Genomic DNA, 26,200 nt, shown 5'->3' on the forward strand with positions numbered 1-26,200 from the left:
TTTAGTAATAAAATCTTTCCCCTTAATGTTAAGTCTATGACACATGGCCATTGCTGTCCTATTAGGAAGGTAAGAGGTAACTTGCATTAAAGAAGCTATGAATATGAGGTCGACTGTTCTGAGTCCTATTAGAGAGGAAACAGATATTCAGTCCAAATGACTGCCAGTCAGGAGAAAGATGAATGGACTCTTAGAAGATCATTAAAAGAAAAATAGTATTTGGAGTTTAAAGAAAAGAGCAAAGCACTGCAGGTTTTAGACTGAACAGACACAACTAGAAACAAAATTCAGAAAGCATAAGGCACATTCAGAAATAATTAATTCAAATAGGTTGACTCTCATTGCATGGGGGTTCTGAATGGTAAAATTTTTGACCAAGGGATATGGAAGTAATGCAATAATTTAAATGTCTTTCCTCTCTGGAAAATGCCTAATTATTCTTTAATTCTCTGCTTATATGCTACCTCTTCAGGGCCAATTAGGTAAAGATAGACTAAACTTTATGTCCTCAAGTTACTTTCTATTCATATCTCTTATGACATTGCATGATAATTGTTTCCCAAACTTATACTACTCAAGGTCTTGGTATCTCAGCAAGCCAAACAATCTATGTGCCCAAGAAACATTTTCTGAATAAACATATACATGATTACAAAAAAAAAAAAAAAAGTAAGAAAAATATGTTCTACGTTCCAAAATAACTGATGAACTCTTATAACACAATCCATTTATGGGCCATATTTTTCGCATAATCTGGGGGGGAAATACACCTAAACTATTACAGATTAACTAAACTATTAAAGTGGAAATAAGATAGGGTACCCCCTAAGAGCTTTACAAGAGTCTCTTTATGAAAACTAAAATAGGTAATAAGTAAGAGTTCTGTCATTAATTCCATTTTTGCAAGGGACACCACTCATTTTCAAATAGTGAGTAATTTTTAGTTTACATATACAATTGTGCAAGTAATGATGCTATATTTATAGTTAATAAGGAATATGCTTAAGAAAAAACTACAAAATGAAATTGTCCCAACAGATGTTAATTACTAGGAATCAAATCCGTATTGGTTTTTCGTATTTGCCCCTCTTCTTCCCTCTGAAAACGGGCTTAACAGCCCCCAACACATTTCCCACAAAAAACAGACTTTAGAGATCCTAGCAATGCCATTCAAATAGGGCAAAGCCAGGCCCATGTCTCCACAGAGGAAGAGGACTAACAGACCAACTGGGTCAATTCACAAAGCAGAGTCCACTTAGTATTTCTCCCCACAAAGCTCTGCTAGAAGAGATGCTAACTGGGCTCTGTTAGAAAAAGGCCACTAGAATGACACAGTCCTGCACTCACGGTGGGACTATAATAAGACTTGGCTCCAACTGCCACTGCTTAAGAACTACGGCTGACCCTCTTGCTAGTGGGTCACAGAAGAGCATGCTGGGATACCCAATGCCAGAACAGAGCGCGTCCCACACTGCTGACGCATTACTCAGTGTCAGAAGCCCAGGGACTGAAAGGCAGAAAACACTTTCTCTTGACAAAGAACTTTCATCTTAAGTCTGCTAACAGTGACTGCTGGCTGAATTCCTTTTTATACCATACCTCCACCGTCTGCAGAAACACTAGAATACATACTCCTTTTTAAAAGAAATCGGGAAAAGTGAGTTCCATTTAAAAGGGACGTGGGGGGGAGCAATCCCGTTCTTCGATATTTGAACTTCAATAAATCATCTGTATGGCTTTATAAAATATTAATTCTCACATGTGTTTATGCTATGCACATCCTTTCTATTTTGTAAGTACTCTCTTATATTGTCACACAGTAGGCTCAGTGACAGAAATCTTGAGAACAGAAAAGGAAAAAAGATACAGAATTTTTGGTTCGAATACACTGTCATTATTAATTCATCACATGCTTAATAAGCACTACCTGCGTACCAGGGAGGTGCTATGCTAGAAAGTGGGGTCACAAAAAGATGAATAAGACTAACAAAGCCCCTTCGTTCATAGGGCTTCTGTTCAAAGAGAATCTATTAATGAAATCTGGATTCATTACTTATTCAAAATCTAGGTTCAGCATCTCTCATAACTTAATAGAGCCAGGTACCTTACTAATTATTTTCACATAATACTTCACTTAATCTTAACAATCTTGTGAAGTGCATGAAATTATATCCATCTCACAGATGACAAAACTGAGGAAGTTAAGAGACTTATTAGAGATCACAAATTAATAAGAGGGGCCAAATAAAAACAGCTATTCTTACTCCAAGTGTCAACTCCATTGCTAATATATCAATCTGCTTCTAAGTAAAGGCCGAACAGGAAAAGGTACTACCAGATGCCCAGGTTATGAAATTAATTCATGTGTAGAAAAAAATGCCCAAAACCTTTAAAAACGTTTCTGGCAGGAAAATATGCAAACAGGACCAAGATTCCATTGAAGAGTTTTCTGAGTTGAGTGCCGCCAAGACTCCATCCAATACAGCCCTCCATTTTATACACCTTCACGCTTCCTAGATGACAGTGTTGTCACATGCCAGTAAGTCAGCTCCAAGGCCTGGCAACCCAGGGAATGAGTGATGTCCACAGTGTCCTGTCCTCTGCAGCCCTGCCCGGCTCCTGTAGGCTCACACTATGGCTGCTTTTATGGAGTCCATCATCTCATATTTGGTCTTCCGCTTTTCCTGTTGCCTCCCGTTTTTCCACTATTATTGTCTTTTCCAAAGAACCCTGCCTTCTCCTGATGTGCCCAAAGTAGGACAGCTTCCGTTTTCCATTTGTTACACATAAATACATAGATACATAAATACCGCGATACGTGAACACGTAAGTGGATAATGAGATACACTGGAATAAAAGTTAGCTATCAAATAAGCACATCTGTAGAGCAAACCTATTTTCTCACCCATTTCCATGATCAAAAATGTAACGACATACCTACAGAAGAGCTCCACAGCAGACAGAGTTTAAGGCTTCAAGATTTGATATGGTAAACAGTCCTGTGTTACTCATAACCTTGCAGAGCAACACAAAGCCATCTGACCTATTTACTTTTAAAGTGTTACTTTAAATTTAATCGAGAAGAAAACTACTATTTCCCCTATCTTGAGACCCCCCCACACACACACAACCCAGAGTTGCTTACCTTTGTCCCAGGTACCTGCACTGTCCAAAAAGGAGCAAAGTAAACATTAAGGGAAAAAAGAACAAATGTACCTAACAATCCAGGCACCATGAGAGACAGAGAAGAAATGGTGGATCCCAGAGGCCAATAACAGCAGCTGAACCTCGCCAATTTCATTAACACATCCATCAAAGCAAGTGAAGCAACACCCTCCTGCAATAAACTGTGTCCCACGTAGACAGTAGAACCCGTAATTTACAAATGTCCTTGGAAAACTGAACTGTTGGATTCCAAATAAAAGAAAGAAGATTTTAGTTGGGTTATTCAACTTCTTGGGTAAGTTAAATATTCCAGATAACCTAGCCAACAACATAAATAGTCTCCAGAAATTAACCTGGTAGTGACAATGTTAGGTTTTCCTGTGGCAAAAAATTTCCAGATTCATGTTTCTAGGAGAGTATAATAGACAATTCTTATAGTATCTGTCCAATACACACACACAAAGCCTAATTAACCACTAATTTTCTAGTTTTTAAGCTTACATTTTCAACTATAAGCAGTGTTACAACACTGTTACACACACACACACACACACACACACACACACAGCCCCCTCTATTCTCTGAAAACTCCCCCCACCACCACTGGCTTGAGCACCTGGATGTATACACCCAAGTGTTTCTTTCTAAACTAGACTGAAAAATCAACAATAAATAAAAAACTCCCAGCTTTTATGGGCCTAAAGTATAGTGAGAAAAGCAAATATTATTCATACGAATTGTCCAGTTACATAATAACTGAGGTAAGAGTACATAAAAGAGAATTACAGGATACAATGGAGCCCACAATGAAGGATCTAAAATCTGATCACGGTTGGGTCCCCTGAGAAATTGGCATTTCAGTTGAAATTTGGAAAAGTATGAAGGGGAGGAGGGAACAGTGGGGTGAGAAAAGATAGTAACAGCACAGAAAAAGAAAAAGGTGAAGGTATTTAACAAAACATGTGAATAAAAGATCAAATATTCCATGATGCTGTTTATGAGACGTTCACAATAAGCAAATCTATGGAGATAAAAGGCAAACTAGCAGTTGCCTGGGGCTGGGGAGGGAGACGGAGAGGACTGCTAACGGGTAAGAGATTTATTTTGGGGATGATGAAAATGTTCTAAAAGTAGATTATGGTGATGGCTGTACAACCCTGTAAATAGTCTAGAAATAACTGAACTGTACATTTTAGATGAATGAAACTTATGGTGTGTAAATTATATTTCAATAAAGTTGTTAAAATAAAAAACCATCCTCCTTAAAGGGGGGAGGGGCAATGTGGTTAAAGCACAATGTGGTTAAAGAATGGAGGGGGATTGGAGAAGAGGCCAGAAGCTATATCATTATGCAGCTCTGTAGGCCATTCCAGTATCACTAGGCTTAATTAAATGACTTCTTGTCTGATACCTCAGTACATATTCATTGCAACTCAAAAATAGTTATTTGAAGAATAGATCCACTACCTTCCCCACACTGGCTTTACATCAACATCAGATAAATAATTTGACTACTTTAGCTGGTAGACATTTTAAATAAAACTGAAATTGCTGAGAAGTGAGTGGTGTCTAATTAAGCAGATCATAAAATTAAACATCTTGCCCTGCTATATTTAGAAAAACAATGACTATCAATGAAAATAAAACACCTGTGTTGTTTTAATGAAAAATTTTATCTTCTAGGTAGTGAAAGTGGAATGAATCAGTATTACCACTATTTCTCCCCCAATAGCTGACAAAGTTTTATTAAAAAACTTTTTAGTATTGGTGGTGAATTAAAACTCACCATCAGTAACCAAACAATGAATAGGAGAACCAGCTTTTGCTATAAACTATGAGAGAGGGGAACCAAGGAAAAAACTTGAAAATGTTGAAGCCACAAGCAGTATGGCACAGTTCCTAACACTGCTCATACGTCTAGAAGCAATTCTGAAGGAAAATGGTGAACAGACAAAATAGAGAGAATTCTCTGCAATACTCCTCCTCCATATGGTAAAAAGTGGAACCTGAAAATGCAGTAGTACATAGCTATGGAGGGGGGTGGCAAGGAGTGTCCAGGAAAAGCTAATGTTTTTCACCCGCAAAAGCCCCTTAGACATCACCTGTGAACCTCAGCAAAGGCAGAAAGGCCACTCTGTTCCAGATTAGCGTACGAAGTTGAAGGAAGAAAAAGCCCACAAAAGCGTTATACATAACCGGCTAGGTGGTGGGCAAGTTGTTCAGAAAGAACCGCACTGGCCAGGGGACTTCTCTGTTTTACCTCGGTGTCAAACCCTTCAGGCTACAGAAGACTGGATTAAAAACAACAGCCACATTCTTAGAAGACAAAGATGTCAAAATATGGTGGGAAAGAGAAAGAATTTACTGAGGGAATGTCGTATCAAAACAAATATCTGGAATGAGCTGCCCAATTTAACCATCAGAAAGTTGAAAAAACTGACACAAACACACTACAGGAAAAACGTGCAAAAGCCAAACCACGAACTATATCTGGGAGAAAACAATCTAAAGGGCAGGAAAAAATTACTTCCCAAGTTTAGTGCTACAGAAGACCTTAATAAGAACATGAAATAAATAAAACAAGAGTGCAGAGATAAAGTCATAAAACAACAGACAGGTAAAAAAGGAAAATTGTTTTGGTCCTTTTATTAGTTTCCTGCGGCTGCAGTAATAAATTACCATGAACTGGGTTGCTTTAAAACAACAGAAATTATTCTCTCAGTCCTAGATACCTTATGGGAGGCCATTTTTTTGGCCTACCACAGTTCACAATTTGTTTCTTAGCTTAGCAAAACAACCATCGATCTAATAAACAAGAAACAGCAGAGAAAAGACTTAGTGAAAAATTAATGCACAGAGGAAAGGAAATCACAGTAACGCAGAGAGAATCAATGAAGAGATTAAAGTAATTCTGGAGAAGATAATAAATGTGGAGAACAAACGTGATTCATCATAAGGATTATTACTGAAAGAATGGATCCAACACATGCATAGAAGACGTATTCAAAGACATAAATTTCCTTGATACTGAGCCAACTGTATCTGCAGGGCAAAAAGGTACAGTGCACACCAAACACAACCGACTCAGAATGGTCAGCTTATCCTGGTTAAACGCAAGGATAAAACAATTCTGTCAGTCATCCAACCAGAAAAAGAAACTAGTCACTTATGGGAGGAGGAGGGGGGCAGAAGGCATTTGTGGAAAAATCAATAGACTAGTTAGGAAAAGAATAGGCCAAGCTTTTATATACAACTATTTGGCTTATGACTTTGGGAAAGTCAAAGAAGCTCCTTTCTAGACCTCAGTTTTCCTATCTGTAAACTGAAAGAACTGAATTTTTAGACACCTTTCAGCACTGAAAATGTTATTTCCATGGCAGCCAGATGAAGAAGATAAATTTCAAACACTGGGTTTTATAACCTAGTTCTCACCTTTCAATTTTTATTCAGTAACAAGCTGGGAAAGAAAGAACTTGTTATTTCAGTCATTCCTCCCACCCCCAAATATACCTACCATATTTTACCTAGCAAATTAACAATATATAAAGTAAACACTCAAGGTTAACAAGGATACAATAAAACTAAGCATATTCAAACATGATGGAGCTCTTGCTAACTGAATTCTAGAAACGTTTTATCAGTTTACAATTTTACTCTCAAGTGTTTGAGGACTGATTATCTTAAAACTGTTACAAAAGTCTTAAAATTGTTCCCAAATATCAAGCAAGAAAGTTATTTTAAAAAGTCACTGAATAAAAAAAGGAATATTTGTTAAGGTATCTTCTGGAACAAGAACAGTGAAAGATAAGGTGAGGGGAGACCAGGAGTAGTTCTCAACATATGAGCCAGAGGCCTGTAAAGGATTTGTTATTGCAAAGTTTCCAAATCCACACACAGATTACTCACTGTTGGAACAGAACAGTAAATAATTTCATACCAACAAATATATACATATATATTTATTCTTAAATATGAGATCCTGTTTTAATTAAGTATAATTTTCCTTAAAAGCAGCAGCAACAACAAACAACAACAAAGCCCTACCCTTTGACCCAGTATTTCCCTTTCCAGGAATATAGTGATAAAAAATAATCAAATTGGGAGAAAATGATTGATTTATGTAGACATTCATTGAAGCACTATATATAATATCACTACATTGGAACCAACCTAAATGCCCAATAAGAGAATCATTAGGAAAACAGGATATGTTCACGTGTCACAGAATATTAAACAGCCATTAAAATTACATTTTCAAAGAATATTTAAGGTTATAAGAAAATATTCATGACACAAGAATATGTGGAACAGCAGGTTGCAAACTGTGTGATCCCAATTCTGAAAACAAATATTACACAAAAAATACCAAAAAGCAAACAGGAATTCTCTCTGGATAGTGAGACTACAGGTAAATTCTCATTTTCATTTTTGTACTCCTTTGTAATTGCCAAATTCTCTACAACTGAGCAAGCAAATTTTTTTAAAGATGTATTTGCTTAAAGTTCTAAAAAGATATTCTTTCTGGGGCGGCCGGCTGGCTCAGTTGGCTAGAGCGCAAGATCTCAACAAGGTTGTTGGTTCGATTCCCGCATGGGATGGTAGGCTGCGCCCCTTTTAACTAAAGATTGAAAACAGCGACTGGACTTGGAGCTGAGCTGCGCCCTCCACAACTAGATTGAAGGACAATGACTTGGAGCTGATGGGCCCTAAGAAATACACTGTTCCCCAATATTCCCCAATAATAAATAAAGATATTTTTTCCATAGAAGTATTATTGTTATAATCTAGCATTTCTTCACTGGGTTCTTAAAGAGTCAAGTATGCTTAAGGAACTGTTTAAAGTAAAAATGAGCAAATGTTTACTTCTTGAACGATTTATACTTGTTTCTAAAATTGAGTATCATCAGCGTTACGGAGATGGCCTGATACCTTGTTCACAGTCAATGTTTACTCTTCAATTAAGCATTGGTGCTTATATTCAATACAGAAAAGAGTGACAACAAAATAAGGTAGATCAATCGTAACTTATTACGATGTTTGTTTTAAAAATTTCCTAAAAGGTTGTATCTGTATCCAGATTCAACTTTTACAAACCACTCTGTGACTGTTCCTTTAAACCATAAAACAACCAATGAGGTATCAGTACTATGTCACAGATTAAAGAACTGAAGAGGCCAGCCAGAGCCTCGCCAGGCCGTAACTCGTGGAACCGCTAAGCCAAGCTACCTTGCCAAAACTTTGTTCCTCTCCCAAGACACCGAATGAAATTGTCCAGACCACACCACTAAGACCATAGATCCCTCCAGCTTACAAGAGACTGGAAGGACTAAATTTATCACACCTCATAAGCTGTTTACCTAAGGCCTCACCAGAAATGCAAGCCTCTCCCATTTGCTATTAACTCTCATCCCCCATCTACTCTATATATCTCGCTCATGGTAGTGAACTCTTCAACCCTACCCCTTCTAGAATGCCATCGGAATTCCTCCTTTTGTGATCAGCAAACTCCACCTTCCGGCCTTAAGAAAAACATAACTCCCCTAAAGACACTACTCTCCCAAATCCCACTGAGTCTGAGATTATTCAATTCCTCCACACATCGCCAAACACGTCCTCCTTGCCCCTCACGCCATTTCAGGACCTCTGGTCAGCCAAACCCCGCCCCCCCAAAAAAAACAACCCCTGCTTACCTGAGGCCCTGTTATGCTGCTTCCTCTTCTACCAACCTCTAAATACTGGCATTCTTCTGGGCCTGGTCTGAGACCCCCTTTTCTCTTCCATCTCCCCAAATTATCGTATGCATTCCCAGAACTTTAAATACGTGGTATTTAAATTACCATTCGAGAGCTGCTGCTTCTCATATTTATTTCTGTAGCCCAGACCATTCTTTCAACCTTCGGAGACCCCTACATTCTACTTCCCACTTCGAAGTTATACTGGTCTATGTCATTTCCCTGATTAGAATAGTTGGAAGGTTTCGACATGTTCTACCAGACTCTGCCAAGGTCTGGCTTGTCTCATATCACGCCATTCTTCCCCCTGCTCTCTCTCATTCACTCACACTAGGTGCCTTTCAGTTTAGTGAATACACAAAGCTCTTTGACTCCTCAGGACTCTTTTTTATACTTCCCTTTGCCTTTGCCCAGAATGTTCTTTTGTTTGTTTGTTTGTTTAATTTTATTGGGGAACAGTGTGTTTTTCCAGGGCCCATCAGCTCCAAGTCGTTGTCCTTCAGTCTAGTTGTGGAGGACGCAGCTCAGCTTCAAGTCCAGTTGCTGTTTTCAGTCTTTAGTTGCAGGGGGCACAACCCACCATCCCATGAGGGGATTGAACCGGGAATTGACCGGCAACCCTGCTGTTCAGAGCTCAAACCAACTGAGCCATCCGGCCACCCCTCTGGCAGCTCAGCAGCAGCTCATTGTCTTCAATCTAGTTGTGGAGGGCGCAGCTCACTGGCCCATGTGGGAATCGAACCAGCAACCCTGTTGTTCAGAGCTCGCACTCTAACCAACTGAGCCATCTGGCCGCCCCATAGAATGTTCTTTTTCTAGACCACTTACCCATTACTTTGTATCCTTTAAGTCTCAGCTTAAATGTCACTTTCTCAGAGATGCCTTCTCTATGACTACCCAATCTAAAGTAATTTTCCTATTATCCTCTCCAGGCCCAAGTTCATTTTCTTCAAAGCACTTATCACAATTTGTTAAGTAAGTAAATATGCAAATAATGTCCTGACCATATTCAAAGGATCTTTTGAATGAATCAAAAATCAGTAAATGAATGGACTTACCCACAAACATACAGCTAACACACAGAAAACCAAGAGCTGTTCACTCTAAATCAAGTATTCAATACACAATAATAATGTCCCGACAACTCATCACAAGCATAATTTAACTACCTTTAATATTTAACTAGATTTAATAATCCTTATTGTAAAAGGACATGGTCAAGTTTCAAGATCTCTTACAATGTAAAAATTACATACAAGGACCAGAGTGCTTAGAAATGTAATGAGAGGATTGCGTCGTCAAAAAAGTTATAAAATAATTTTATTTCAACATTGCTCAAAATATTTCTAAAACACTTCCTTTATCTTACAAACAAGAGACAGCCAATAAGTAATTTAGCAGACAGGAGCTTCACATTTTCACTAATAAAACAACTGTTTGGAATGAAATAGGTAAAATTTTCCAGAAAAAGAAGTAATTTATATTAAACCAGTCCACAAAAATCTATTTAACAGTGGTTAATAAATAGGCCTTAGTACGAATAGTATAAACTTTAGTTCTGGGTCCAGGAAGCAGGACCCTGTAGTGAAAGGGTGGGGATACAAAAAGGAAGGTAAGAGCTCATCTGCATCCCTGGGAGCCAGTTTGTTTTGGACTCAGCCACATCCTAAGCCTCTTCTCCCCAGGCCCAGACCCAAGCATTCAACAGGGGACAGAGGCTGAAGCGGGAGGAGAGAAGGACAAGTAGTATTTATTAAACAGCTGACAACGAGAACAGTGCTAGGTGTATCACATTTCACTTACTCCTACCAATCTCACAGTGGAGTTATCATCAGCCTTTGTTTCACAGGGAATATTTAACTTTCAACCTATATTCTTATCACTTACTACTTCATAAGCAACCTACTCTAATAATTGTAAAAGTACCATTAAATGTACTGTCCACAAAGAGATAAGACATGTCTGCAGTTTTCACCCCAGTTTTTGTATAGAGTAAAAGCTCATGATTTCTTAGGTGAATGAATGACTGAATCAATCAATCAGTGAGTAAATGAGCAAAATAAACTCAAGTATCCTCTTCTCTGTGACCTTTCCTAACCATTGTAAACTACAATGATAATTCTTCCTTCTGAAGTCACACTGACTGTCTTTAACCTCTCGGTCCAAAACAATAGTCGCTAACTACATGAGCTATTGAACATCTGAAAATGGTTTGTCTGAACTGAAATGTGCTGTAATTCTTAACAGATTTTGAAGACTCAGTATTAAAAAAAATAGGATAATGATAATAATCTCAGGTTTATTTGTTTTAATAACCGTAATTCACACTTAAGCATGCTCCACTGAAAGGGGACATCCAAAAGTCATGACCGTCTTTTCAAAAAATTGCGCTACATCAATTGGACATCTACATGCAAAAAAAAAAAAAAAAGAATAGAAACTGAGCTTGTATCTTTCACAAAAATTGACACAAAATGGATCAGAGACCTAAAGTAAAATGCAAAAACTATAGAACTTCTAAAAGATAACAGGAGAAAATCTAGGTAAGGTAAAATGCATTTTGGTGATAACTTTTTAAATACAACAGTCCATGAAAGAAAAATTGGTAAGTTGGACTTTGTTAAAATTTAAAACTTCTGCTCTGCAAAAAGACACTGTTAAGAGAATGAAAAGACAAGCCACAGACTGGGAGAAAATATCTGCAAAACATGTATCTCATAAATGACTTCTATCCAAAACATACAAAGAACACTTACAACTCAACAATAAGGAAACAAGCAACATTAAAAACAGGCAAAAGACTTGGCCAACTCACCAAAGATATACAGAGGGCAAATGAGCAGGTAAAAGATGCTCAACAGCGTATGTCATTAGGAACTGCAATTAAAACGATGAGAAACCACTAAAAAAAAACCTATTAGAATGGCTAAAATCCAAACCACTGACACCAAATGCTGGTGAGGACGTGGAGCAATAGAAACTCGCACTCATTGCTGGTGGGGATGCAAAATGGTACAGCCACTCGGAGAGACAGTTTGGCGGTTTCCTACAAAACTAAACACACGCTTACTATACAACTCAGCCATTGCACTCATGGGTATTTACCCAAATGAGTTGAAAGCATGTCTACTTAAACACCTGTACACAAATGTTTAGGGTAGCTTCACTGGTATTTGCCAAAAGTGTAGAAGCAACCAAGACAGCCTTCAATAGGAGAAAGGGTAAAACAAACCTTGGTGTATTCATACAATGGAATAATATTCAGCAATATAAACGAATGAGCTGTCAAACACAAAAAGACATGGAAGAACTTTAAACGCATGTTGGTAAGTCAAAGAGGGAAGTCTAAAAAAGGCTATACGTACTGTGTAATTCCAATTATACAACAGTCTGGAAAAGACAAAACTAAAGAGATATATAGAAAAAGGATCAGTGGTTGCCAGGGAGAAGAGGGAAGTAAGAATGAACAGGCGGAGCAAAGAATTTTTCGGGCCGTGAAACTCTTCTGTGTGGTATTATAATGATGCATACATGACGTTAGTGCAATCGTCAAAAGCCACAGAACTATCCAACACAAATAGTGTGCCTTCATACCCATTATGAATAGTAAACTACGGATTTTAGTCAATAACAATGTATCAATATTGGTTCATCAATTTTAACAAGTGTACCACACAGTGCAAGATTTTAATAATAGGGAAAACTGTGGGTAGGGGTGAGGGAATGTATGAAAATTCTCTACTTCCTGCTCAACTTTTCTGTAAACCTCAAACTGCTCTAAGAAATGCATTAAGTTAAAAAAGAAAAAAGGCATCACAGCACAATGGTTCTAAGCCACTTGAGTGTGTTATCACTCAGAAAATTTATTCATTATTAAACATGAAGAAACAGTGGTTTGAGTTTTTATTTTGCTTTGCTTTTGTTACCTTATTATACATGTCTGGTCCCTATCCCAAATCTAAGAATAATAAAAACCTTTGGGAGTAGGACCCTAACATGTATATGTTTATAAAACTTCCCAAGTGATTCAACATGATGCAGAAGAGCCAGGAAGTTTTCGGTTATACAAACTGGTCTGGTTGCCGCTTTGTACTAAACTAACATACAACATGACTTCTTTGTACCCCCGTTTCCTCAAATGTAAAATGAGAGGGTTAGACTTGACAGGTAAGAGCACAAACCAGAAAACTAGGGTCACTTTCAGCTCAAAATTTTTCTCCACCATATAAATGAATATAAGTTTGAACTAAAACAATTTCTAAACCACAGACTCCTTATCTTAAACCTAATCAAGATAGACAAACAGAATTTTCATTGTTTTAACTAAGGTTAAACGACAGTTAAACTGTCTTACCTGACCAAATAAACCAATGCTTTTTCTATCACAATTCTCTCCCCAAAAGAACAAGAGCATTTAGTCTTTTGCAACTTGTTTGAGGTATTCAAAAAGATCATCAAGAGTGTAAGTTAAGAATTTGAGATAACTGTAAGAAATCAGATACTCTCAAGAAGGCAATCCAATAGATAGGCTGCCATTATCTCTTACTGGTAGCAAATTTCCCCTATTTCCTAACATTCACGTGAGCAAAGACCAGCACACACTTAACCCAACACCAGGACAGTTCCATTTCCATGTCTTACAATTGGTCTAAGAATTGTGCTGAACGTCAAAAGTCTCATCCTAAAAAACCAGCATTTATCACCTAACCTCAGCATCCGGTACATAAAAGAGCACCTGTGTACCACATAACATGGTATATAGTGGACAATCAAGTATTTTTCAATTTGCAGTTATCAGATAGTTGCTGAACATTTCCTGTATGTGAGCACTATGCTGAGCACTGGAATAGAATAGTGAGCAAAAGTTTACACTCTAGTAGGGAAGACAAACTAATCTATGTCAAGTAGTGATAAATGCAATTAAAAAACAATAAAGCAAGATAAGGGGTAAGGTGTTCATTGACTGGAAGGGGCCACAAGAGGGGCTTCTGGAATGATGATGAAAATGTTCTATGCTTAGCTTGAGCTAGGTGGCAGTGTATTCCCTGAGTTGTATTGTATTCCTGGGCTTCATGCAATCTCCTGTATATAAGTTATAACTCTTAAGTGTTTTTTAAGCTTGTAAAAGACCAACACCACCCAGCTCCAATGACGATTTCCTCTAGATTAGCACAATTCAATTATTAATATACTTCCATGTTTCGGGACTATAAATCCCTATAACTACATACAATTACACCTTCTAGAACCACATACGTGATTTTTTCATTATATATATTTAACTTTCCAATTGTAATATGTTTACCTCTATTGTCCCACAGTTCTACTCTTAAAGCCAATCATTTAATAAACACTTACTGTATATACACAAGTTAAGGCAAAAGAAAACCAAACTCTTGCCCTAGCTGCCAGTAAAAGACAAAAACAGAATGGTGCTAAAAAGGAGTTCTATAACTAATCATACATGATAAATATAAAGTGGAATATATATGCCTTTAAAAAACCGAAAAAAAAACCAAAAACACCTATCTTTAACCATTTTTTCCTCCTTTCCCCGCTGACCCAAAAGCCCAGTCCGAGTTTCTGTTTTAGAGAGAAAGGCAATGAATGCAAGAACCGTGCACTCAAACCATTCCATGACCCACGAAGAGACAGTCCGGCGTCCTGCCCACCAGCAGGTCCCCGGGAGCCAGACAGCTGGGGTAAAATTCTGGCTCACAACTTACTATTACAGCTGTATGATCTTAGCCAAGCTTATGTCGCTTCCCATGCCTCAGGCTCCTCATCTGTAAAATATGGACAACAGCATCTAGCTCACAGGTTATAAACGAGTTCATTCATGTACTGCGCTTAGAACAGTGGCGGGCAAATAAAAACACTCAACAGGTGTCAGCGACGACAACTGCTACTACTTCTACTTCTACTGCTAAGAATCCCACGAGGGCGGGCATCTAGGTACCACACAGGCAAATGAATCCTGTAAAAAAGGACACATAGCTAACAGCTAACGGCAACAGGAACACTCCATTTCCATTCCCATTTACAGCTCAGACTAACTCAGTACTTTGAGAACGACTCTGTCCTGCAATAATTTATCAACTTAGCACATTCCATCTAAACTGTTCTTCTACATGCACTGTGGAGAACAGATCATAGAATGCTTAGTTAATGGCACAAAATATTCAATTAAAATCCGTCAAATTACCAAGTACAGAAGAGGAGGAAAAATGCCTACATATGACAAGGGGGGAAAGTTAGTAATTCAGGTAAATCAAGTTCCTTTTTAATGGACTTAGCTAGTCTCTCTTTGATGAACGTCCATTCTCCTCGAAAGGAATCTCTTTGTCTCTTCACTTTATCCAGATAATTCAAACAAATAATTTAACCAATATCTGGGCCTATTATTTCCCTATGTATAAATCAGAGTAGTAAAAGTTGTTGGAGCCATAATTCCTGTCCTGACAGATTAGTAAGGAAAACTCTTAACACAACAGCAATCAATTCAGTCAACACACATTTCTGAAGGAGTATTTAGTGCCCAGCTCCTGGCCTGGTCCAAGCTTGGTTTTGAAGTCTATTAGGGGGATACTGTTAAATGGACAAAACCACAGGGGGTTTGTTAAGTACAACAAAAACTGTAAAAGATATGAAGGAAGCAAGGAAGGGGTAATAATCTGCAATGTGAGAAGACTTCGTAGGAAAGGAACATCTGTGCTAGATTTTGAGATAAATTTACCAGAAAGAGAAGAGAGAGAAGAACGTTTCAGGCAGAGGCAAAGGCCCAGCAGAGATCGAGATGCCTTCTGAATGAGAAAATAAACCAAGAGAGTTAGGCAGGGGCTTTATACCATGATAAGGGTTTGAAATTCTACAATGCAAGGAAAGAAAAGATTCACGCAAGGGGACATATGGTCAGAATTCTGAATACTACTTACCTGGGGTGGGAGAGAAGGCTCAACAATTCTAGAGACATAAAATCAGTAATAGTCCAAGGGTAGGCAAACCTTTTCTGTAAAGGGCCAGATAGTAAACATTTTAGGTTTTACAGGCCATATGGTCTCTGTTCCAACTACACAATTCTGCCTCTAGCATAAAAACAGCTATAGATAATGAATACTTAAACTAATGAGCAAGGCTCTATTCCCATAAAACCTGATTCTACAAAAACTGGCAGCTGACTGTATTTGGCCTGTGGGCTATAAATTTGTGAATCCCTGTATAGGCAAAGAGCGATGAGGTCCTAAACGAAAATGAGTGCTACAGTATAAAGAGGAAACAACACCGATTCCTGGGAACAAACCCAGGGATCTCTGGGAATGATGGCGCCCTTTACCAAGACAGAGAAGAAGGAAGAGTAATATTGAGGTTTCCTTCTGTTTAAGGAAGGACAGAGGGTGAGGAGAGAAAATGATTTCAATTTTGACACTTTCAGTTTAAAATAGTTTTGAAACATTCAGGAGATAATTCCAGCAGGTCTGGAAATTGAAGAGATCTGGGCTAGAGATCTAGATTTGGTCACATAAGTAGTTAAGATCACCGGGGGAGAAGGTGGGTAGAGTAAAAACAAAGGCCTGAGGTCAAAGTATAAACACTGCGGGGAGGGCCCTCTCCCCGCCCCCAACACACCACTCCACACTCCTGCAAGGGGGAACATCCTGCAGGAAGAACGAGAGGAAACAATCTGAGGAGACAGAAGAGCAGTTTCAGTGGAGTGGAGTGATAAGGGTTACTGTAACTAAATTAACTAGAGGATACAATCTTGATGAGGAAGAAGAAATTACTGGACCAAACAGTGAAGAAATCTAATAGGATTTAGGATACTCCAGGCAGAAAGAACATACACAGGTGCACAGTGGTTAAAAAACAAATGACAGCCCAGAAAAGGTAAATCCACAGGGACGGAAAGCAGAGTGGTGGTTGCCCGAGGCTGGTGGGAGAAGGGGTGTGACAGCTGATGTGGAGAGATTTTTCTTTTGAGGTGATGAAAATGTTTTAGAACGTGATAAAAAGGTGGTGGCTGTACATTGTGAATGTAAATGCCACTGAACTTTAAGCTTGAAAGTGGCCAATTTTTTGTTACATCAATTTCATGTCAATTTTTTTAAAAAATGGCAGGGAGAAAATCAGTGGGCAAGCCAGAGAAAAGAACAGTGGGAAATAAACCTCTATAGACTACGAGAAACCAGATTATTAAAAGCCTTCAAAGAAAGGCAGAAAATTTTTAATCAGATTAAAATAGATAACAGAGGACACTTTTAGGCATCTTTTCCAGTTTTCTTAACTAGAATGTGACATAGCTCAACTGTTTACCTAGGGAACCCAATTTGCATTATGTGGAAAAACTGTAACTGTGAAGAAAATAAGATAAAACCTGTTGTAGGTGTAAGCACAGCTACTTAGTGGAGTGGATATGTGTTTTACTAATAAAAGGTTTTTTTTGGGGGAAAAAAGTATATAAATGGGTAATTGAAAAAAGCACTATGCTAAATGTGGGAGACTGACTGCAAAGTTCCCTCAATTTTTCTCATCTCTCTATATTTACACCTTTGGCAATGTCACTTTGTATTCTTTCCCCATCTCTTGAACCTGAACTGGACTGATGACATGCTCTGGCCAATAGAAAAGCACTGAAAATGAGTTTGCCAGTTTTGAACTTACGCCTCAAGAACTCCCACGTGCTTCCACACCACTCTCGGAAACATGCTCTGCCACCATGGAACAAGCTGAAGCCAACCTACTGCATATCTAGGGACATATGGCCCAGTCACCCTTTGCCCAGCTGGCACCCAGCCAACCACCAGATATGAGTAAGACCACCTTAGACAAACTAGTTTAGCCTATCAACCAACTAAGCCATTAGAAGTCTGAGCAAGCCCATATAAGATCACGTAAGCCTGGCCCAGACAGAACTACCCAGCTGATCCAAAGACTCAAGAGCAGTAAGAAACGAAGTGTTGGAGTGGTTTGTTATATATCAACAGCTAACATACACTAATGATAGTGATGACAGGAAAAGGCCATTAATCTGGCGTGAAAGCTAGAGTTATGTCATCAAATACTAATTTGCTCCGTGTGGTACACCTATTAACTTAAAGAGAAAAAAAACTAACAATTCTGAAGACACATGTATTAAGCCACCACCAACCCCTTTCCCTAAAATTACAGCAATTTAAAACCATTAAAAACATAAACACAATTTTTGATAACATGACATTGTCTTTGGAAAACAACTATCACTTGGTAGCAACTGACTGTACTCCAAAGGGGAGGTAGTTTTATGGCTAACTGAAACTAGAGTTTTTAGGATATTTTCCTTTTAAGCAAGAAAATTCTTCAGGGGTTTCTAAATTTTTCAGGTGTTACTATTGTGGTTTTTAATTTTCAGAAGCACTTTACCATAAGAGCAACTTTTTAATACAAGGCAATCAAACCTTACTTCAAAAAGTCACAAATACTAAACCATACTAATTCAATACCTCCCACAAATAGTACAATAGTTTTCTCAACTGACAGGCATCTAACACATTTCAACAGACAACAGAGATCTCATCTTCCCTTCAGTGAAAAACTAGCACTGCTTTCATAGCCAAGTCACTGACCCATCACTGCCCACAAGTCCTACCTATTGCTGAGAGAGTAATTTTGTACGCAAGGCAAGAACCAAGGCACTCATGAGTCATTTGGTATGATTTCAGATATGGAGAGACTTGCAAAGAGGAGGTACAGTGGTACCTCGGTTTTTTAATGTAATCCGTTCCAGAAGACCGTTCGAGTTCTGAAACGTTCGAAAACCGAGGCACAGTTTCTTCATAGAAAGTAATGCAAAATGGATTAATCAATTCCAGACCTTTAAAATCAACCCCTAAAACTGCAAATATAGCATGAATTTTACTATCTAATGATACAATAGATTCATAAAATTTATGGTGTTCATAAACCGAAATGTTCGTAAACAGTGACTTTTTTTGAATTCGTTTGAATTCGTCAACAGTGACATTCAAAAACTGAGGTACGACTGTACTTTTTTTAAAAGGCAATGAATCCTTTAATAATTTTTTAAATCATTCCTGAATTTCACATGGTCTTTTTACTAAATCAGTTATCAATGAGAGTAAAATCTATTTTCATGGCATTTAAAACAAGTGAAAATTCCTGTGTGGGTTTAGCAGCATTAAACTTTAAACTCCATTAACACATCCAGAGAAACTCTCAGAAGGAAACAATTTACTTTACTATTTTTAAACATATTAAATACTCTTCTCCTTTAAAAGGGAGGTCTGTGGGTGTCAGAAAAATTCAGTGGCCTGAACTACTTTACAAATGTACCGGTACATTCACAAAAGTTACAAAGAAGGATTTTCCATCCATTAACGTTTTACTATATCAAAAAAGTACAAATTCTCAGCAGGACTCTAAAATTTTTAAAAGAATAGTAAAGTTTCTTTGATAGAAGGAAAGAATGACTAAATTGATGATTATCAAATATCCTAGATAATTTCATTCAGTGTCTCTTTTAAGAGTACAAGTCTCATTTAAAAAGGTGAATATAGGCTTTCTCAAACCATGGCACAAACCCTAACTTCCTGCCTTCCAAGTACTGCCCTGGCTTAAATTACAGGTTACCAGTAGTTTTGATACTAAGCCTGCAATATTCATGCGCCTCACCGGGTTACATTAATTTCCTGCCCTAAAATAGCTAGTCTACACCTCCTACCCTCCTATACACACACACACTCCAAGTAAAATATCCCATACCATAATTCTAGGTAGTCTTTTACCCCGCCTCTCATTTTTAAATACTTTTTAGTATTCCATCCAAAAATAGACTACAGAACCACTGTAAGAAATACAGTATTTCTAAAAAAACCTTCCCTAAATAGCTATAACAGCCAACCAACCTACCTCAGGAAATAAATCTCCTTGTTTATATACACTGCAAATTCTCACTGCCCTCCCAAACACCTAAAATCTACAGTATGACTATTTTAATCTATTCCCTTTCAAATATAATAACATTCCTCTAACCGAGAAGACTTCCAGAAATACCAAGCTTAGAAAATCAAAGCCCTGGAGACTGAAAATAATTATTAATAGCTAACATGTACTGAACCCACCTACTCTGTGCCAGGTTGTGTGTTTCATGCATCACGTCATTTAACCACCACGACGGCCCTGTGAGGTAAGTACCATTAACATCATTTTAAAGATGAAGGAAGTCAAGTTTTGAAATAAGAAATAAGTCATTTGTTCCAGTTTAGTTAGGAAGTGTTAGAGTTGGGATTCTAAAGCAATCTAACTGTAGAGCTCTGCATTCTTTAAGTCAAATAAGCATGGTCGGAGAGTTAAGTTCGCAAACTTATCCTAGAAAAAGTGCCACATACCTCACTGCTGAATATCACTATGGTCACCTTCGAAGTACTCCCCTTGGGAAGCTCTGCACTGACGCCAGAGCCTAGTCTACCCTTTAAAGCAATTTTGGAAATCTTTTTCTGGAATGGCCATCAGAGCTGTCGTCGTATTACCCTTGATGTCCTGAATGTCAACAAAATGTCTTCCTTTCAATATTCCCTTTATCTTCAGGTAAAGAATAAAGTCATTGGGGGCCAGATCAGGTGAGTACGGAGGGTGTTCCAATACAGTTATTTGTTTACTGGCTACAAACTCCCTCACACACAGTGCCATGTGAGCCGATGCATTGTCGTGATGCAAGAGCCATGAATTGTTAGCGGAAAGTTCAGTTCAGGTCGTCTAACATTTTCATGCAACCTTTTAAGCACTTCCAAATAGTAAACTTGGTTAACTCTTTGTCCAGTTGGTACAAAGTCATAAGTGAATAATCCCTTTGATATCAAAAAAGGTTAGCAACATCATTTCAACAAGTTCGCAAACTTAATTGTCAGACCTCGTGGGTCACAGACTAAGCTTTACGAGCGCGACCCCCAGACTGGCCTTACAATGTACAGTACTGATTAAAATTAGCAATGTCACTCATTGCACAAGTCTAACAATGGCTCAGATGGCTTTCCCAGCAGTTCCTTAGGTGCAGCAGATTTGTAGGAATAGGTGGTAGTACTACCACTAGAACCAACCACATAGTAAGTTGTGGGTACGGGGAGGAAGACAGGGTCGCACACACAGGAAAAGATGAAATGCAGCTGTTTCTTTCTCCTTCAGTAGAACAGTAAAGTAACTGATCTTCATGACAAGTGAAGTGCAGCAGGTGCTCCAGTAACAGCATCCTTTCGTTGTAACACTGATGAGATGCTATAAGAACTTAACTCTTGTTTATGTCAATTAGCCTACAGTAAAATTGGTTTTGTTACACAGCATTTTACTTTAAGCCTCAGAACCTATCAACAATGTTAAGTGAGGACTTACTGTATCATAAAATGATATCAAAAAACCATATTCAGCATTATCTAAAATATATTTTTTAGAATAATTTCTACAAAAAGTGCCAAGTTTGAAATTATTTTTCTAGAAAGTTCAAGATGATGGTATTTCCCCATCTCTCAGTTCAATCTTTTATCCTCTCTTCTCTTCTTCCTTAGCACATACACATTCTCAAGTCTCTGTTTTTGTCCACTTTTAACTTGCACTCACCCAGCTTAACAGTCGAGCTTCTCAAAGAGTAGCCACCACTCATTATTTCCATTTGCTCACCTCTTTCCTCTTTGCTGTAGCTTCTGTCCCTAGCTTCCCCAGTTAAGCTGTTTTTGCTAACGTCATCAATGCCTCCTTATTCCTAAATCGAATGAACAACTGTCGGGTCTTATTGGTCCTTTAAAGCAGGATTTAACATTTCAGATCCCTTTCTCCTCTACCCTCCTCCTCTTTTAAAGTCTGCTCAGCTGCCTCCTACACTACCACTCTTCTGTTTTCCCTCTTCTTACTACTTTTTCCTCGGCCTGTCTCATTTTCCTCGGCCTGTCCTTCAAATGTTGGAGGGTCCCTGGCCTTCTTCTCTTCTTCTATTAAGAATTCTCAAATAATGGTCTTAAGCTCCATTCAACCACTCATGCTGTGCATCTAACTCTCTAGCCCACACAACCACCCTGGCAGCTTTCCAACGCCTCCCACACATCCCCATCTGAGGATTTCCAGGGCCCTCAAACTCCCCACAGCTACAACTAACTGATCTTGGAAAGCCAAATAATTGAGCCCTGGAAAGAGTAGCTGTACTCTTTTTCTTTTGTTAGGAGTAGGTATACTTCCTACTTAGTAAACATTATCCACCCAGTCTTCCAAGCCAAATAGCTAGGAGTAATTCTTCACCCCGTCTTTCTCTTGACCCAGACAGCCAAATAAATCACCAAATACTAAAAGAAGATTATAAAATCTTAATATCTTCAAATCTCCCTCTTCCCCCATCTTTTCTCAACAATAGATTGTTCAGGCTGTACTGTAATATTCATAATTGCTTGTGGCTATAATACTTATCACATAACGTGTATTTCTTCATTAACCTGCAAACTTAATGGCAGGAAACCGTGTCTCGTTCTTTCTATCCAATGCACCTAGGAACACATAAAGAGTAACAAACATAAGTCTGGTGAGTTAAGGACTCCAAGGGGCTAAGTAACACCTCAAAAGATGTATAATTTATTAACAGTGGAATAGGAATTTATGTGTAGTTCAACATGCCAGCATTTTTCAATACTAAAGTAAGCTCCATGACGATACAGCAATAATAGCATATCAGTGCTCTGTATAGTCAAAGAGACAAAATATTCTTTCTTGTTTATGTTTCTATGTACATTCTAAATATCCTACAATGATCGTACATCATTTTCATAATTGGTGAGGAAACAATATTTTTAGAGCAAAATGCCAAAATCAACATGAATGAAAAATCTTTGTTCTTAGGACAACATGGTTGTGAAGTTAGAAGTTGGGGTTGGGAACAGGCATCAGGAATCGAAAGAATATACCAAAAGAGAGATACAACATTAAGCAACCATTGCTAAAACTGCTGCTTTCAATGAATAGTTAGTTAAGCTCATCATCCAGTGACAGCTGAGAAAACGTGGAAAGGTGTACAGTTTCGTCCTAGTCCATCAATGATTTACTTAAAAATGGATCTTTCAACAAAAGACATTGGCTCCTGATGGGGGAGGGGCTATTTGAAACTTTATACTCAAATTCATTCCAGACTTAAATTCAGTCATAAAAATACAACAGGAAAATATAAGTGAATATTTATATCAGCAGTTCTCAAAGTACAGTCTGGATTTCCGAACCCTCTCAGGGGGCCCACAACGCTAAAACTATTTTCATAATAATAGTAAGATGACATCTGCTTTTTCATTCTCATTCTCTGGAGTATACAATAGAGTTTTCCAGAGGCAACATGTCCTGTGATAGACAATTATTAAGAGCTTAAACACAAAGGCAGATATAAGAATTCAGCTATTTTCTATTAAGCCAGATTTGCAAAAAATGTAAAATTTCTCAGTAATTTTTTATTAGGGGAAATATAATTACCTTTTAATAAAAATATTTTTGTTAACATGTAATGGATTTACAGTTTCTTAACAAATTAGCAAATATTCATAAATTTCTCAGTTTTAATTTCTAATGTGGCAAATGTCTACAGATGTAACCAACATGAAAAAGAGCTATTCTGAGTCCTCAATCATTTTAAAGAGTATAAAGGGATCCTGAGATCAAATACTTCAAGAACTGCCGATTTACATAGTTTAAACAGGGGCAAGCTTCTCTAACTAAGCATGACCCCAAAGCAAGAAGACCAACCAACACACGTTAATATAAATGTTTTAAACTTCCATACACCCAAAAATAAACATAAGCAAAATTAGGAGAAAAACTGACAAGTTGAGAGAAAATACTTGCAATGTACAACAATGGGTTCATAGTATTCACATACGAATCTTTCATATCATTAAGGAAAAGACAAATACTCTCCCAATATAGGAAAAAGGACATAACTAATGGGAAAACAGTGTAATACAGAAGGGGCCGATATGCATGTAGAAAAATAACCCCCAAACTTATTAGTCATCAAAGCAATTCTAATTTAAAACTGATTAAATCAGCAGTGGTATTTTACAATTATAATATCGAATTCAGTGAGAATGCAGGGAGGGGCGGCCTGTGGCTCAGTTGGTTAGAGCCCAGTGCTCATAACACCAAGGTTGCCAGTGCGATTCCCACATGGGCCAGTGAGCTGCGCCCTCCACAACAAGACTGAAAGCAACGACTTGGAGCTGATGGGTCCTTGAAAAACAGGACCCTCCCATCCCCCCCAAAAAAAGAATGCAGGGAAACAGGTGTCCATATAAATTACTGTGAGGAACATATCTAGTTACAATCTTCTAGAAGGCAGTTCAGAAACATGGATCAGACATCGTAAAAGTATACATACTTCTCAGCCTCCAACTCTATCCTAATAGGATAAAAACATGCAAAAGTCTGCTACAAGAATACTCATTGAAGCATTACTTATAATTGCAAAAGAGAAAACTAGAAACAAACGTCTACCAAGAAGCAGATGGCTGAATATATTATAGAATCCCATTGTGTGGATTAGTTATTATCTGGTGATTTAAAATATTGTATATGGAAAGGTATCTTTGATATATTAGGTTTTTAAAACGGCAGTTACGGGGCCGGCCCAGTAGTTCAGGCGGTTGGAGCTCCATGCTCATAACTCCGAAGGCTACCGGTTCGATTCCCACATGGGCCAGTGGACTCTTAACCACAAGGTTGCCAGCTCAATTCCTTGAGTCCCGCAAGGGATGGTGGGCAGTGCCCCCTGCAACTAAGATTGAACACGGCACCTTGAGCTGAGCTGCCGCTGAGCTCCCGGATGGCTCAGTTGGTTGGAGCGCGTCCTCTCACAAGGTTGCCGGTTCAACTATCGCAAGGGATGGTGGGCTGCGACCCCTGCAACTAGCAACAGCAACTGGACCTGGAGCTGAGCTGCGCCCTCCACAACTAAGACTGAAAGGACAACAACTTGACTTGGAAAAAAAGGCCTGGAAGTACACTGTTCCCCAATAAAGTCCTCTTCCCCTTCCCCAATAAAATCTTTTAAAAAAAAAAAGGCACTTACAATTTTTGATGATTCAAAAAAAGATAATACATCCATATGCGAAGAACTATGTGCTGGGAATTTTAGGTATGTACCGAGAATTTTATATGCCTTATCACATTTAATCTTCAAAACTCTTATGATATAGGCTGCTTTCTCTTAAATCTCAGTTCTTTCATATGTAAAACTGAAATAAGTAATTGGCCCCCAAACCATGAAAACCTCAACTCACAAAACCATTATATAGTGGAGCCCAGATTTGACTCCAGGTCTCGGACTCTGGAACTCAAACTCTATTATGTTCAATCCCACTTGTGCACCAAAAGGGTAACAGTGAGTCAACAGGGCTCTCTCTCCCCACCCCAGCTACCTTTCTCTCTTTCTTTTCTCTTCCCTCTAATCTTATATTTCTTTGTATAATGAACATATTTTAGTTTTTTAATAAGAAAAATTTGTTTGTATTTTGTATGTTTGTATTTTGAAATACTCTGGCTCAAAAGCCAGAGATTCAATTTTGGGGGAAAAATTTGCAACAGAACTTTCAAATTCAGTACATCTTGTTATTTAACATTATCTACAAACAAACAAAAATATCGGCTCTCTTTGGGAAGTTTCACAAAAAGTTTATAGACTTCAGCATCAACAGACCTGGTTTAAAATCCACAGTAAGCTATGAACCTTAAGTAAATTATTTAACCTCTAAAGCTCAAGCTTCTCATTTGTAAAATACTGATAATAATTCCTCTCTCTCAGGATTCTTATCAAGTTTATGTTAAAAGAATAAGGATTATGTTAAAAGAATAAAGCATGTAAAGAGTATAAAATATAACACTCAAAAACTAATTCCTTCAAAAAGACATACATACATACATACATACACACAAACTCTAGCTCGATGGCAAATGGACATCAAAATAATGTTGTAATTATAGGTGTTCGCAATATTTAATGGCTCACTTTCACTTTAAATTTAATCAAACCCCAAAACACCCAAGAAAATAAATTATTCTGTCTTTCTGGAAATCCCAAGCCTAGGAGAAGTACTATGAACAAATGTTGTTCCTGTCTCTTCGTTTCTGATACTGTCCTACTTGACTTTTGGACCCTCAGGATGCTAAGCTGAGCGCTTAGTTAGCTGGCCATGAGTATTGTATGAATAAATGTGGAGACCCTGGAACACCTAACTGTCTAATAATGAGTCCCATTAGCACTCAAGTCTGAAAGCTTTCACACAAAGCTGTGGTGCTAA

The 26,200-nt window shown here is 38.0% G+C and overlaps 1 protein-coding gene across 4 annotated transcripts in view; it reads right to left on the reverse strand.

Annotated features, from left to right (window-relative positions):
* The window catches only part of GSK3B (glycogen synthase kinase 3 beta), a 189,138-nt gene that overhangs the window by 137,178 nt on the left and 25,760 nt on the right, over positions 1-26,200 (reverse strand). For 2 of the 4 annotated variants that reach the window (XM_033125665.1, XM_033125667.1), the window contains exon 2: positions 22,364-22,414. The exons of the other annotated variants lie outside the window; for them this stretch is intronic. In XM_033125665.1, the coding sequence (XP_032981556.1) occupies positions 22,364-22,414 (51 nt within the window). The remainder of the gene's footprint in view (positions 1-22,363; positions 22,415-26,200) is intronic. 4 annotated transcript variants of the gene reach the window in all.

Source organism: Rhinolophus ferrumequinum, chromosome 2, assembly GCF_004115265.2.
Source record: "Rhinolophus ferrumequinum isolate MPI-CBG mRhiFer1 chromosome 2, mRhiFer1_v1.p, whole genome shotgun sequence".
NCBI lineage: Eukaryota > Metazoa > Chordata > Mammalia > Chiroptera > Rhinolophidae > Rhinolophus > Rhinolophus ferrumequinum.